Source organism: Balaenoptera borealis, assembly GCF_965194805.1.
Source record: "Balaenoptera borealis genome assembly, chromosome: 19".
Taxonomy (NCBI): domain Eukaryota; kingdom Metazoa; phylum Chordata; class Mammalia; order Artiodactyla; family Balaenopteridae; genus Balaenoptera; species Balaenoptera borealis.
The window spans coordinates 553,013-565,852 of NC_138878.1; the positions used below are offsets into that span (position 1 = coordinate 553,013).

At 48.5% G+C, this 12,840-nt stretch overlaps 1 protein-coding gene across 15 annotated transcripts in view; it reads left to right on the forward strand.

Annotated features, from left to right (window-relative positions):
• The window catches only part of ANKRD11 (ankyrin repeat domain containing 11), a 164,436-nt gene that overhangs the window by 54,269 nt on the left and 97,327 nt on the right, over positions 1-12,840 (forward strand). For all 15 annotated transcript variants that reach the window (XM_082369566.1, XM_082369561.1, XM_082369553.1 and 12 more), the window contains exon 2: positions 10,095-10,176. Coding sequence is in view for 3 of the 15 variants with exons in the window: in XM_082369558.1 (XP_082225684.1) it covers positions 10,095-10,176 (82 nt within the window). In the remaining 12 variants the exon portion in view is untranslated. The remainder of the gene's footprint in view (positions 1-10,094; positions 10,177-12,840) is intronic.

Sequence of the window (12,840 nt, forward strand, 5' to 3'; positions counted from 1 at the left end):
AGCCCTGCTACTCCTGCTTCAGTGACTTCTGTGGAACCTTCTCATTTCTGTGGTCTTCCTTCTTAAACTAGTTCTCTCCAACTTATTTTAGAGGGTGAGGGTGGTAAGAATTCTCAAGGCTGAGAAACACCGCTTTCTGGTGACTGTCTCCATGGTTTTGTAATTGGGGGTTTGGATGGGCAAATGAGACTAGATCAGTGATCATTTATTAGATTTGCTTGGAAAGCATTAAAGATAAAACAGTACAGTTTTGCAACGCTTACCGCAGACACACAGAATCTGAAGCATCTTTCGGGGGTGGGAATGTGTAGGAGACAAGTCACGGGTGATTTAAGTCTTTGAAGTACAAGGGCGTATCTTCCGAGCAGCCCCATTCTTTCTTCTGGGCCACGTGTTTACACCTGGAGTGTGGAAGAGGCCAGGTGGTGGTAGGATCTTAAATTCCTGGTGGGTGAGACGCAGTGTAAGTGGTGGGAGCGGAGACTCCTGCATTTAGAGGCCAGGGTCCTGTTTGTGTCATTCACCCCAGGTACTGTGGTTAAAGAAGAGACCAGGTATATATTAAGTAGTTGTTTTCTTACCCAGTCCTTGCAGGCTGAGCCAGAGGCGGTGTCCCCTTGCCTCACACCACCCCTCACTGCTCCCTGAGGGACAGCTGTCAATCTGAACGCTTAATCTTGCTTGAATTGGGGCTAGTGAACAAAACTTGCTTTGCATTCGATAATCTAGTTTGAAAGGCTCATGGCAGTAGTGAGGTGGAGGAGGAATGTAGTGTGTGGGGTGGCATACAGGGAGGGCTGTGCGGTGCTGTCAGGAATTGGTGACTATGGAAAGGAGAACGTGGACACTTCATCCTGGACGCGCACTGATCTGGAGGTGAGGCAGCGCCGAGCCAGCGACCTCGAGTGGCTGCTCAGGAGCCCACCAGGCATGGCCGCTCGGCTGGGGCTCGCAGGGACACACGCTGGCCGGGGAGGGCTTCTTATTGTCCGTATTTTTACCTCTGATTAATTTTGTCCGTAAACCACGTGGATTTGAGGTGAATTTTTATCTGTGTCAAAGGGTGACTGTGAGCTGGGTGGATTGAAAGGGCACAGATGCTTGGAGGTGCGGGGCCGAGCACTTGACCGTGCCTTTGGGAAGTGGCCTCCTTTCCACACCCGCTTGCCCACTGATCAGCTGTGCTCTTCTGGTGCCCCTGAGGCTCAGGGTCTCCTCCACATGGGGCCTCCCATTACGTGCCTGCCGGTGACCAGGGTGCAGCGTGGGGCCTGCAGCATGATCGTGACGTGACGTAAAAACAGAAAGCCGGCCTGGACAGTAGCGACAGGTTAAGGAAGAAAGCGAGGGGCCTGAGTGTGCTGTTGGAGGGTGGAGAGGAACCTGCCCAGATGGGCAGCAGGGGAGAGGCAGCCTCCTGTGAGTGAGACGGGATGTTTCCAAGAAACTTGGCGAGATTTGGAGTTGCCACGGCGGCAGCTGGGGACAGCATCCTTCAGCACCTGTGTCCCTGGGGCTGTCCACCAGGGTGGTGGCACTGATGGGCTGTGAGGTCACCTTTAGTGGGTGCGCCTGCAGCAAGAGCCGACCCCCGCCAGCTCTGGGAGCGCGGCAGGAAACGCTGGGGTGCCTGCCGTGCAGGACGGAGCTTCTGTCCCGTGAGGCCTTTTCCTCAGCTGTGTGTGTGCATGTACGCGTGTGCTGTGCCATGATGGGGTCTGAAGTTTGAACACGAATCTGTTCCTCATGAGCTCAGTGACACCCGGGGGCAGAGTGAGGTGTGCATAGGGGTGAATCTAACGTGCCACGTTCACTCCTCAGCAGTGTGGTGGGAAGTGGAGAGAATCAAGTTGTTGTGATGACACAGGTGCAGAAATACTGCGCCTGAGTCAGGAGTCGGGCTGGTGCGGAGGGAGGGGGAGAGAGTGATGATTTGGAGCTGGAATGGACTGGGTTTCGATTGTGAGAGGGGCATGGCAGGTTGCTGGCTTGGAGGATCGTCTAGAAAGTGGTACCCTAAACCAGGGCAGGAAATACAGTCATAATTGCCTTGGGGCTCCATCTGTGCACTTGTGTGTGCTGTGGATGTGTCTGTGGTGTGGCTGGACTTTGTGAGTTCAGTGGGGAGCTCTGAGCTGGAGAACGGGAATTGGGATCTACCCATATGGTTGTTAGAACCTCAGAGGCAGGTTGGATGGCCCCGGGAGAGTTGGGAAGACCCACACCGCAGGAGCGGGTGGGGTGCCAGCAGAGAGGCTGGGTGGGGTGCTGACCGGCGGGATGGGTGCTGCCCGGAGGCCAAGGCAGGGCAGCATCAGTCATGATCCTGGTTTGGAGGGAGGAGGAGCTCAGCGTGCCCTGGGTCTCTGAGCTGAGAACGATCTTGTGAATACCAGCCTTGTGTCGGTATTTTGGGTCAGAAGGGCTTGGTCACTTTTAGACTTCAGCTGCGTCCCAGAAGCTGTGAGTGCACAGTGGGGTTGGAGGTGGTAGTGTGAGTGACCTTCGTGGATACAGGCTCTGCAGCCTGACTTTGATCCTGACTTTGAGGCAAATGATTCAACATCTCAGAATCTGGTTTCTCAACAGAAAAAAGGAGCCCGATCCTGTTACTGTCAGGGTTGTCATGAGGGTTAAATGAGCCAGTGTAGGGAGAGCAGGTGCAGGGCAGGGGTGGGCAGCTGTGAGGCGGCAGGGCTACCCTTCTGTGCAGGACGCGTGCCAGAGTGTGTGCGGACGGCACAGAGACATGCTAGGCACGTGGCCAGCTGGCCCCTCCGCCCACCGTTGCTGCTCGAGAGCTCTGTGACCACTGCGGGTTCCTGGGAGGACAGAGTTGGGTGTCAGTCCGCCGTCAGGAAAGCTCTCCTGAGAGGCTGGGCTGGGGCCGGGTTCCCGCCTGCACCTCCCTGCCCAGCGGCTGCAGGTGCCCTGCTTGTGATGCCCGCGAACGTGGGAAGGTGTGGTGGGCACCGGCTCCCGTGCTGATCTCCACAGAGACGCTGGAGAGCTTCCAGACAGTGCGCACTGCCTTCTGTCTGTCTGAAGAGAGCTGTTTAGTTCATTTGGGTGCTGTCCCTTTTTTTCCTGGCTGGGCAGCTGGTGCCTTGGTGGAACTTGCAGAGAGTGGGACTGTCCAGCAGGACTGGGGTGGGGCCTGCGGTGTGGGACACCTGGTACTAAGTTGTCCATTCAGCAGTTCCTGGACTTTGTCCTTGTTCTGTGCTGGGCCGCCTGACCCCGCTGCATCTCGGTTTTGTGGTGTTAGGGCTGCTCATCCCTGCCTGCTCCACACCGCCCCCCCAATCACATTCGTTGCATTTTAGATGTTAAGCTGTACAGATTATTGGTGTGAGCTCACATTCTCCATGAAAAGAGCAGTACACATTTAGGGAAAATGATGTATTTTTTTAAATTAATTAATTAATTAATTTATTTTTGGCTGTGTTGGGTCTTCGTCTCTGTGCGAGGGCTCTCTCCAGTTGTGGCAAGTGGGGGCCACTCTTCATCGCGGTGCGCGGGCCTCTCACTATCGTGGCCTCTCTTGTTGCGGAGCACAGGCTCCAGGCGCTCAGGCTCAGTAGTTGTGGCTCACGGGCCCAGTCGCTCCGCGGCATGTGGGATCCTCCCAGACCAAGGCTCGAACCCACGTCCCCTGCACTGGCAGGCGGACTCTCAACCACTGCGCCACCAGGGAAGCCCGGGAAAATGATGTATTTTTAAAGGAAACAATTTTACATTGGATATCGAAGAACCTTAAACTTTTCAAATGGAAGGTGTTTTAGGGATTATCAAACCTAATCCCCTTGTTTTATGGATTAATAATTCGAGGGTTGTTTTCTGGTATTTTTTTTTGAATTTTATTTTATTTTTTTATACAGCAGGCTCTTATTAGTCATCAGTTTTATACACATCAGTGTATACATGTCAGTCCCAATCGCCCAATTCGTCACACCACCATGCCCACCCCCCCGCGGCTTTCCCCCCTTGGTGTCCATACGTTTGTTCTCTACATCTGTGTCTCAACTTCTGCCCTGCAAACTGGTTCATCTGTACCATTTTTCTAGGTTCCACATACGTGCGTTAATATATGATATTTGTTTTTCTCTTTCTGACTTACTTCACTCTGTATGACAGTCTCTAGATCCATCTGCGTCTCAACAAATGACCCAGTTTCGTTCCTTTTTATGGCTGAGTAATATTCCATTGTATATATGTACCACATCTTCTTTATCCATTCATCTGTCAATGGGCATTTAGGTTGCTTCCATGACCTGGCTATTGTAAATAGTGCTGCAGTGAACATTGGGGTGCATGTGTCTTTTTGAATTATGGTTTTCTCTGGGTATATGCCCAGTAGTGGGATTGCTGGATCATATGGTAATTCTATTTTTAGTTTTTTAAGGAACCTCCATACTGTTCTCCATAGTGGCTGTATCAATTTACATTCCCACCAACAGTGCAAGAGGGTTCCCTTTTCTCCACACCCTCTCCAGCATTTGTTGTTTGTAGATTTTCTGATGATGCCCATTCTAACTGGTGTGAGGTGATACCTCATTGTCATTTTGATTTGCATTTCTCTGATAACTAGTGATGTTGAGCAGCTTTTCATGTGCTTCTTGGCCATCTGTATGTCTTCTTTGGAGAGATGTCTATTTAGGTCTTCTGCCCATTTTTTGATTGGGTTGTTTGTTTTTTTAGTATTGAGCTGCATGAGCTGTTTATATATTTTGGAGATTAATCCTTTGTCCGTTGATTCGTTTGCAAATATTTTCTCCCATTCTGAGGGTTGTCTTTTCATCTTGTTTATGGTTTCCTTTGCTGTGCCAAAGCTTTTAAGTTTCATTAGGTCCCATTTGTTTATTTTTGGTTTTATTTCCATTACTCTAGGAGGTGGATCAAAAAAGATCTTGCTGTGATTTATGTCAAGGAGTGTTCTTCCTATGTTTTCCTCTAAGAGTTTTATAGTGTCCATCTTACATTTAGGTCTCGAATCCATTTTGAGTGTATTTTAGTGTATGGTGTTAGGGAGTGTTCTAATTTCATTCTTTTACATGTAGCTGTCCAGTTTTCCCAACACCACTTATTGAAGAGACTGTCTTTTCTCCATTGTATATCCTTGCCTCCTTTGTCATAGATTAGTTGACCATAGGTGCTTGGGTTTATCTCTGGCTTTCTATCTTGTTCCATTGATCTATGTTTCTGTTTTTGTGCCAGTACCATATTGTGTTTTTTATTTTATTTTATTTATTTATTTATTTATTTTTGGCTGTGTTGGGTCTTCGTTTCTGTGCGAGGGCCTTCTCTAGTTGTGGCAAGCGGGGGCCACTCTTCATCACGGTGTGCAGGCCTCTCAATATCGCGGCCTCTCTTATTGCGGAGCACAGGCTCCAGACGCACAGGCTCAGTAGTTGTGGCTCACGGGCCCAGTTGCTCCGCGGCATGTGGGATCTTCCCACACCAGGGCTCGAACCCGTGTTCCCTGCATTGGCAGGCAGATTCTCAACCACTGCGCCACCAGGGAAGCCCTACGATATTGTCTTGATTACTGTAGCTTTGTAGTATAGTCTGAAGTCAGGGAGTCTGATTCCACCAGCTCCGTTCTTTACCCTCAAGACTGCTTTGGCTATTGGGGATCTTTTGTGTCTCCATACAAATTTTAAGATTTTTTGTTCTAATTCCGTAAAAAATGCCTTTGGTAATTTGATAGGGATTGCATTGAATCTGTAGATTGCTTTGGGTAGTATAGTCATGTTCACAGTATTGATTCTTCCAATCCAAGAACATGGTATATCTCTCCATCTGTTGGTATCATCTTTAATTTCTTTCATCAGGGTCTTATAGTTTTCTGCATACAGGTCTTTTGTCTCCCTAGGTAGGTTTATTCCTAGGTATTTTATTCTTTTTGTTGCAATGGTAAATGGGAGTGTTTCCTTAATTTCTCTCTCAGATTTTTCATCATTAGTGTATAGGAATGCAAGAGATTTCTATGCATAAATTTTGTATCCTGCAACTTTACCAGATTCATTGATTAGCTCTAGTAGTTTTCTGGTGGCATCTTTAGGATTCTCTATGTATAGTATCATGTCATCTGCAAACAGTGACAGTTTTACTTCTTCTTTTCCAATTTGTATTCCTTTTATTTCTTTTTCTTCTCTGATTGCTGTGGCTAGGACTTCCAAAACTATGTTGAATAATAGCAGTGAGAGTGGAAATCCTTGTCTTGTTCCTGATCTTAGAGGAAATGCTTTCAGTTTTTCACCATTGAGAATGATATTTGCTGTGGGTTTGTTGTATATGGGCTTTATTATGTTGAGGCAAGTTCCCTCTATGCCCACTTTCTGGAGAGATTGTATCATAAATGGGTGTTGAATTTTGTCAAAAGCTTTTTCTGCATCTATTGAGTTGATCATATGGTTTTTATTCTTCAATTTGTTAATATGGTGTATCACATTGATTGATTTGCATATATTGAAGAATTCTTGCATCCCTGGGATAAATCCCACTTGATCATGGTGTATGATCCTTTTAATGTGTTGTTGGATTCTGTTTGCTAGTATTTTGTTGAGGATTTTTGCATCTATATTCATCAGTGATATTGGGCTGTAATTTTCTTTTTTTGTAGTATCTTTGTCTGGTTTTGGTATCAGGGTGATGGTGGCCTCATAGAATGAGTTTGGGAGTGTTCCTTCCTCTGCAATTTTTTGGAAGAGTTTGAGAAGGGTGGGTGTTAGCTCTTCTCTAAATGTTTGATAGAATTCACCTGTGAAGCCATCTGGTCCTGGACTTTTGTTTGTTGGAAGATTTTTAATGACAGTTTCAATTTCATTACTTGTGATTGGTCTGTTCGTATTTTCTATTTCTTCCTGGTTCAGTTTTAGAAGGTTATACCTTTCTCAGAATTTGTCCTTTTTTTTTTTTTGATCACCCTTTTAGGGAATAAAACTGGCAACTCAGGAGTACTAGACATTTCAGCTATGTCTTCCTTGCCTGCTCTCAAAAAACCTTTCACGGAACTTTTGTAGATCTGTAAGTTGCAAGCGTCTGAGATGTTTAAAGGAAAGCGTTGATGACACTTGGTTGTGGCTGTGAGGACCTGGGCCAGCTTTGGGAGAGGCGGTGTGGGCTCCTTCTTGGGGAGGGCTGCCCTCGTAACTATCTTGTCTCCCAGCGCAGACACAGGGCTTTCCCACTTGTTCAGGTCGTCTGTAATTTCTTTCACGAGTATTTTGTGGGTTTTCAGTGTACAAGTCTTGCATCTCTTTGGTTAAATCCATTCCTAGATATTTTTTTTTTTTGATGCTGTTGTAAATGATGTTGTTTTCTTAATTTCTCTTTCAGAATGTTCACTGCTGGCATGTTAGAAGTACCTCTGATTTTGCACATTGATCTTGTGTCCTGCAGCCTTGCTCCGCTGCACTCATTTGTTAGCTCTCACGGTTTCTTGTAGATTCTCTAGGGTTTTATATTCTTTTTTTTAAAAAAATATTTATTTATTTATTTTTTGGCTGCGTCGGGTCTTAGCTGCGGCATGCAGGATCTTTCCTTGAGGCGCGCGGGCTTAGTTGCCCCACAGCATGTGGGATCTTAGTTTTCTGACCAGGGATCAAACTGGCGCCCCCTGCGTTGCAAGACGGATTCTTAACCACTGGACCACCAGGGAAGTTTCTGTGTTCCTTTTTTGTTTGTTTTTAGCACCTTTAATTATTTATTTATTTATTTATTTATTTATTTATTTGGCTGTGTTGGGTCTTCGTTTCTGTGCGAGGGCTTCCTCTAGTTGCGGCAAGCGGAGGCCACTCTTCATTGCGGTGTGCGGGCCTCTCCCGTTGCGGAGCACAGGCTCCAGACGCGCAGGCTCAGTAATTGTGGCTCACGGGCCTAGTTGCTCCGCAGCACGTGGGATCTTCCCAGACCAGGGCTTGAACACGTGTCCCCTGCGTTGGCAGGCAGATTCTCAACCACTGCGCCACCAGGGAAGCCCTGGAGGTGGGAGCGAGCTTGATGGGATTGTGGAATTCCCGTGGGATTGTGGAAAAATGGGTGTGAATGGAATAATACTGGTTTGTTTTATTCTTGGGATCTCACAGTTCTCTTGGAAGATTACAGTTCTCTTCAGTCTGTTTTCTTCAGGACCCTGCAATGTCACTGTGTTCATATGGCCAGGCCGCAGGCTTACTTGATTGATTGATTTAATTTCGGGCATGTAGCTCTTTGGAGAGGCTTTTCAATAAAAGCTCTTCTTTTTATAATGCTTTTGGAAGATTGTATACTGTGCCATTTGCTTTTCTTTTGATACTGTACTTTGGGTTTACTTTCAAATAGTTGAAATTGCTACATTTTGATGTAAAAATATTTGATGGATGAAAAGATGTTTTTAGTTGTCTCTGTGCCTTTAAACTCCTAGTTTTGAATGATGGAAATAAATTATTTCAATTAATGACAAAATGGAAGGCTGCGCAGTTACACAGTCCCGGGAGCGGGCATGGCCCTTCTCATCCTCCTCTCCGGTCCCTGTCAGGGCAGCAGAGGGGACGAGGTCGCTGCTGGACCTGGGGAAGACTCACGGTGTAAACGTGAGAACCAGCTCTCCAGGCCCCGGGCCCTGGTCTGCCTGGCTTGAGCAGTGTTGCTGAGACTTCGGGTGTGCTTCCTGGTTGGTATCCACCCCACCCCCACTTCCAAGAGGAACCGTTATTTTGAGATTTATAGTTTATGATTATTTGCTTTTCATTGATTTTTTTTTTTTAAGATTTATTTATTTTTGGCCGCATTGCGTCTTCGTTGCTGTGCGCAGGCTTTCTCTAGTTGCAGCGAGGGGGGGCTACTCTTCTTTGTGGTGCACGGGCTTCTCATTGCGGTGGCTTCTCTCTGCGGAGCACGGGGTTTAGCTCGCGGACTTCACTAGTTGTGGCTCGCAGGCTCAGTAGTTGTGGCTCGCGGGCTCTAGAGCACAGGCTCAGTAGCTGGGGTGCACGGGCTTTGTTGCTCTGCGGCATGTGGGATCTTCCCGGACCAGGGCTTGAACCCGTGTCCCCTGCGTTGGCAGGCGGATTCTGAATCACTGCACCACCAGGGAAGTCCTTTTTTATTGATTTTTACTGTATACATAGTAAATCGAATATATTAAGTTTCATGTACTTTTGAAAGACACATATATTCAATATATTCCTCTGAGACCTTTCCTCACTCATTGTTACGGCTTTTGAGATTCGCTTATGTTGATACATGTAGCTGCAGCTTACTCATGAGTAAGGGGGTTGTTTGCCCGTGGCTAGCCTGCCCACGAGGCCCCTGTGTGCAGCCACCCCCAGACGATATCTCTTAGTCATGTTGACGAAGTGTGCCAGCCCTTGTGGGGCCGCCCCAAACCTCCGGTTTCTCCTGCCATGGACGCTGGAGGCACGTCTCTGACCTGGGATCCCGGGAAGCTTATGTGGTCTGAATTATGGTCCTTTGCCTTTGAGGATGGATCCCTAGGTGATTGGAGAGAGGAGTGGAGTGGACACAGGGTGGCCGGGAGCGGGCCCATCCGGGCGCCGCAGGAGCACAGCCTGAGGCTGGGAGAGGGCCTCCAGGCAGAGCGAGGCGGCCGGGCCAGCCGTCGGGGCTTTGTGAGCCAAAAGGAGAGTTCACATTTTACTCTGAGTGTGATGGGGGTCCGTAGAAGATACAAATGCATAACTTCGACAAAGGTTTAGTGTCAAACTCCAAGCAAGGTGAAAGTCTGTGGACGGCCCTTCCAGGACCCCAGTCCTCAAGCCCCTTCTCTGGGGAGAATGACCGGCCCATCGGAGTGTTCTTCCCTTAACTGGGCCTCTTTGGGCTCTGCTGTCCAGGAACCATGATCAAGAACAGAGACTTCCACCTGGGTAGCGTCCTCCCACAAACCACCAGGTGTGAGTGCCTCTCCTGGCGTCCTCTCCCTTTACAGCCCAAACCAGCCAGCCAGACATCCTAAAAACCTCTTGCTTGTCTGGAGTTCCATGAGGTAAAGGAAGGTTGTAGTGTGGTCCAAATGGAGAGAGACTGACATAAAAAGAACTGAGTAGAAATTATTATTTACACGAGCTAACTTTACTCTCTTCTTTCAGAATACCCTCAGCGCTGCTCTGGGACACGCCTCTGTTGGATTTAATTTACAGTCATCAACCTCGGCTTCTAACGATGGACTCGGTAAATATTTTATTGTATTGCCTCTCTCATCAGTTTGTGTTATTTTCATTGGTTTGTAAAAAGTATCAAAATATTTCTTAAGTCTTCACATTGGTTTTCTTGGGCTTGATAGAGTTTTGGCTAAGTGTTTTGGATTTTGTCCTGGATTTCACTTAAACGAGGGTGCTTCAGGGCGGTAGTGAGCTGTGTGGTGTCCCAGCGAGAGGAGTTCTATGGACAAATTAAGACAGGTTGGCAGCCTGGTCTGTGAAAGAAGTTGGTTTCTTGTCAACTTCTCCTGTCTTACTGGCTCTGTCCCCAAGTGGTCTGGAGCCCGTAGGACCTGCTTGCGGTGCCTGTTTCGTGCTCTGGGCGTGTCGCACACACGCCGTCTGAGAACTGTCCCTCCTCTGGGGAAGCAGGGTGCCTGCCTGTGCTCTGCTCTGTGTCCCGTGTGTGGGCCAGCTGGTAGCCACACGTGGTTTTCCTGAAGTCCGAGGCCAGCGTGTGTGGTTGGTGGGTGTGGAGTGGGCTCCTGGCTCGTTTGCCCTGAGCCTTGCCTCCCGCCGGGAATTCCTCGCGCGGCTGTGGTCGGAGGGGCAGCCGCCCTCCTGCAGCCTGGGGCCTGACTGGCACTCGTTGCTCTAGGACAGAGCCCTCCTCCCCGGGACACGTTGGAAAGAAAACTCTTGGCTCCTTTGCGTGTTTCCTACCTTGGCCAGGTATTAGTTAGTGTTTTAAAGCAAACAGTGCCAAAGTGTATTTTCTATTTTGTGTTGTTTCTAGCAGACAGGAAAGAAGCCTTTCCTGCTACTTAATCTCACAGACCCCGTCCTCTATCTCAGTCGTCATTGTATCCGGCCACTTTGAAATGCACCTGGCTGGCCTCTTTGACTTGAGGAAGTGTTTCCTTGGAAATGGGGGTGAGGTATGATGGAAAGAGATCTTAGTCTGCACGGTAGTCTGGGGTTAGAAAGAAGCCAGCCCGGCCAGTGGGGTGTGGTGGTGAGGGGCCGTGGTGGGCCCTGTAGCATGCTGGGAGCGCTCCCACGGCCGTCTTCCAGGACGAGCCCATGCATTCAGCTTGGGTGTCAGGGCCGTGGGGCAGCCATTGAGAGACTCAGCCCAGCAGGGGGTGAGCTGGGCGCGGAGGGGCAGCCGGGCGCACCCACACTGCAGGCTGGAGCCTGGCCTTTGTTTGGAAACGGTAACATTGGCCTTAATTTATAACAAGGAAAAACAACATGCTGCTTAAACTAGGTTATGAACAGGCATTTGGTGATCCCTGATTAAAAGGAAACAAGTTATCAGCAGCTCTGCTGGCAGATTCTGGGGCTGGCCCACTTCTTCTGGCGGATTGTGAGCAGTAGGTGTGTTAATATTTGGGAGGTTTTCTGATGTGTGAAGGGCTGGCTCTGACGGTAAATCCCATGGCAGTAATCCACGGTGTCTCATGCCATTTATCACTTTGTGAACCATCAACATTCAGTTCATATTGATTATAATTGTCTTTAAAAAATCCACAGTGTATGGAAGGAATAGAGATAAAGGTGCTACTGTGACTGATCACCAGGGAGGCCACCTCCCGGGTCCGGGGCCTGCGTGTGTGGGCACAGGTGCCGGGGTCTGCGATCCATGACCTTTCCTGGCATCAAAAGGCACAAATATAAAAACAGGATAATTTTGCAGGCTCTCTAATAATTGTTCATTGTTATTTATACCATTCATTATTTTTAATTTTCATTTTGACCACGTAAGGTGGAATGTGAACCATTTGGATCACATCTGAGATCACTTCCTCTGACAGAGGCGGGCTTGTTAAAGGCCCTTCAGTGCACACTGCTGTGCTCTCGCATCTGGCCCTGCCCGAAGGCGACCCAGGTGTGGCTGTGGCTCCAGGGCCCGTGAGGGGGCGGGAGGGGGTGGGCCGATGCCAGCTCTGGACAGTGGGCCCAGGTCCTGCGGGGCCTTGGCTCCTCCCCTGTGAGAGACTTCCCTAGAGCTTCAGTGACACTGTTTATGGAGGTAAAGCTCGATGAAAATAGAAGCTTTACGATAATTAGATTTAGTCTTTGTTTTCCTTTCTCTAGCATAAAACACTAGTTTCACCTGATGGCTGGTGTAATTCTCACTGTGTTAACATCCTTCTTGGTAAAGCGCAAGGGTCGGGGGAGAGATGAGCCTGAAATGGCTCTCGATGGCACGCGTTCCGCCAGGGTTCGGTGCGGGTGTGGCTGCTGCCGCCGAGGGTTGTCAGCAGCAGGGACCCCAGGGCAGCGCAGGGTGGTACAGTTGCTTCCTGTGGACAGGAGTTCTGAGTTATGTTTCCAAAAACAGAGTGGCTTCTGGAAGTGGCTGTTAGAGTAATAAAGGCAGTGTGTCTATCTGAATGGAGGCTTGGATCTAATGGTTTACGTTTTTAATTGAACACCTCCATAAAAAATTAGAAAAGCAATCACTTTCTATAATTGAAGTACAGTTGATGTGTAGTATATAAAACTTACGTAGTAAGTTACAGGTGTACAATATAGTGATACTCAAATTTAAACGTTATACTACATTACAGTTACTGCAGAGTGATCACTTTTGACTTGGCTAGGGTGTGCAGAGCAGCGACATGCCCTGTCTGTGGCATCCTGGCACCCGGAGCAGGCTGTGCTCACTGTGGAGCTGTGAGCACGGGAA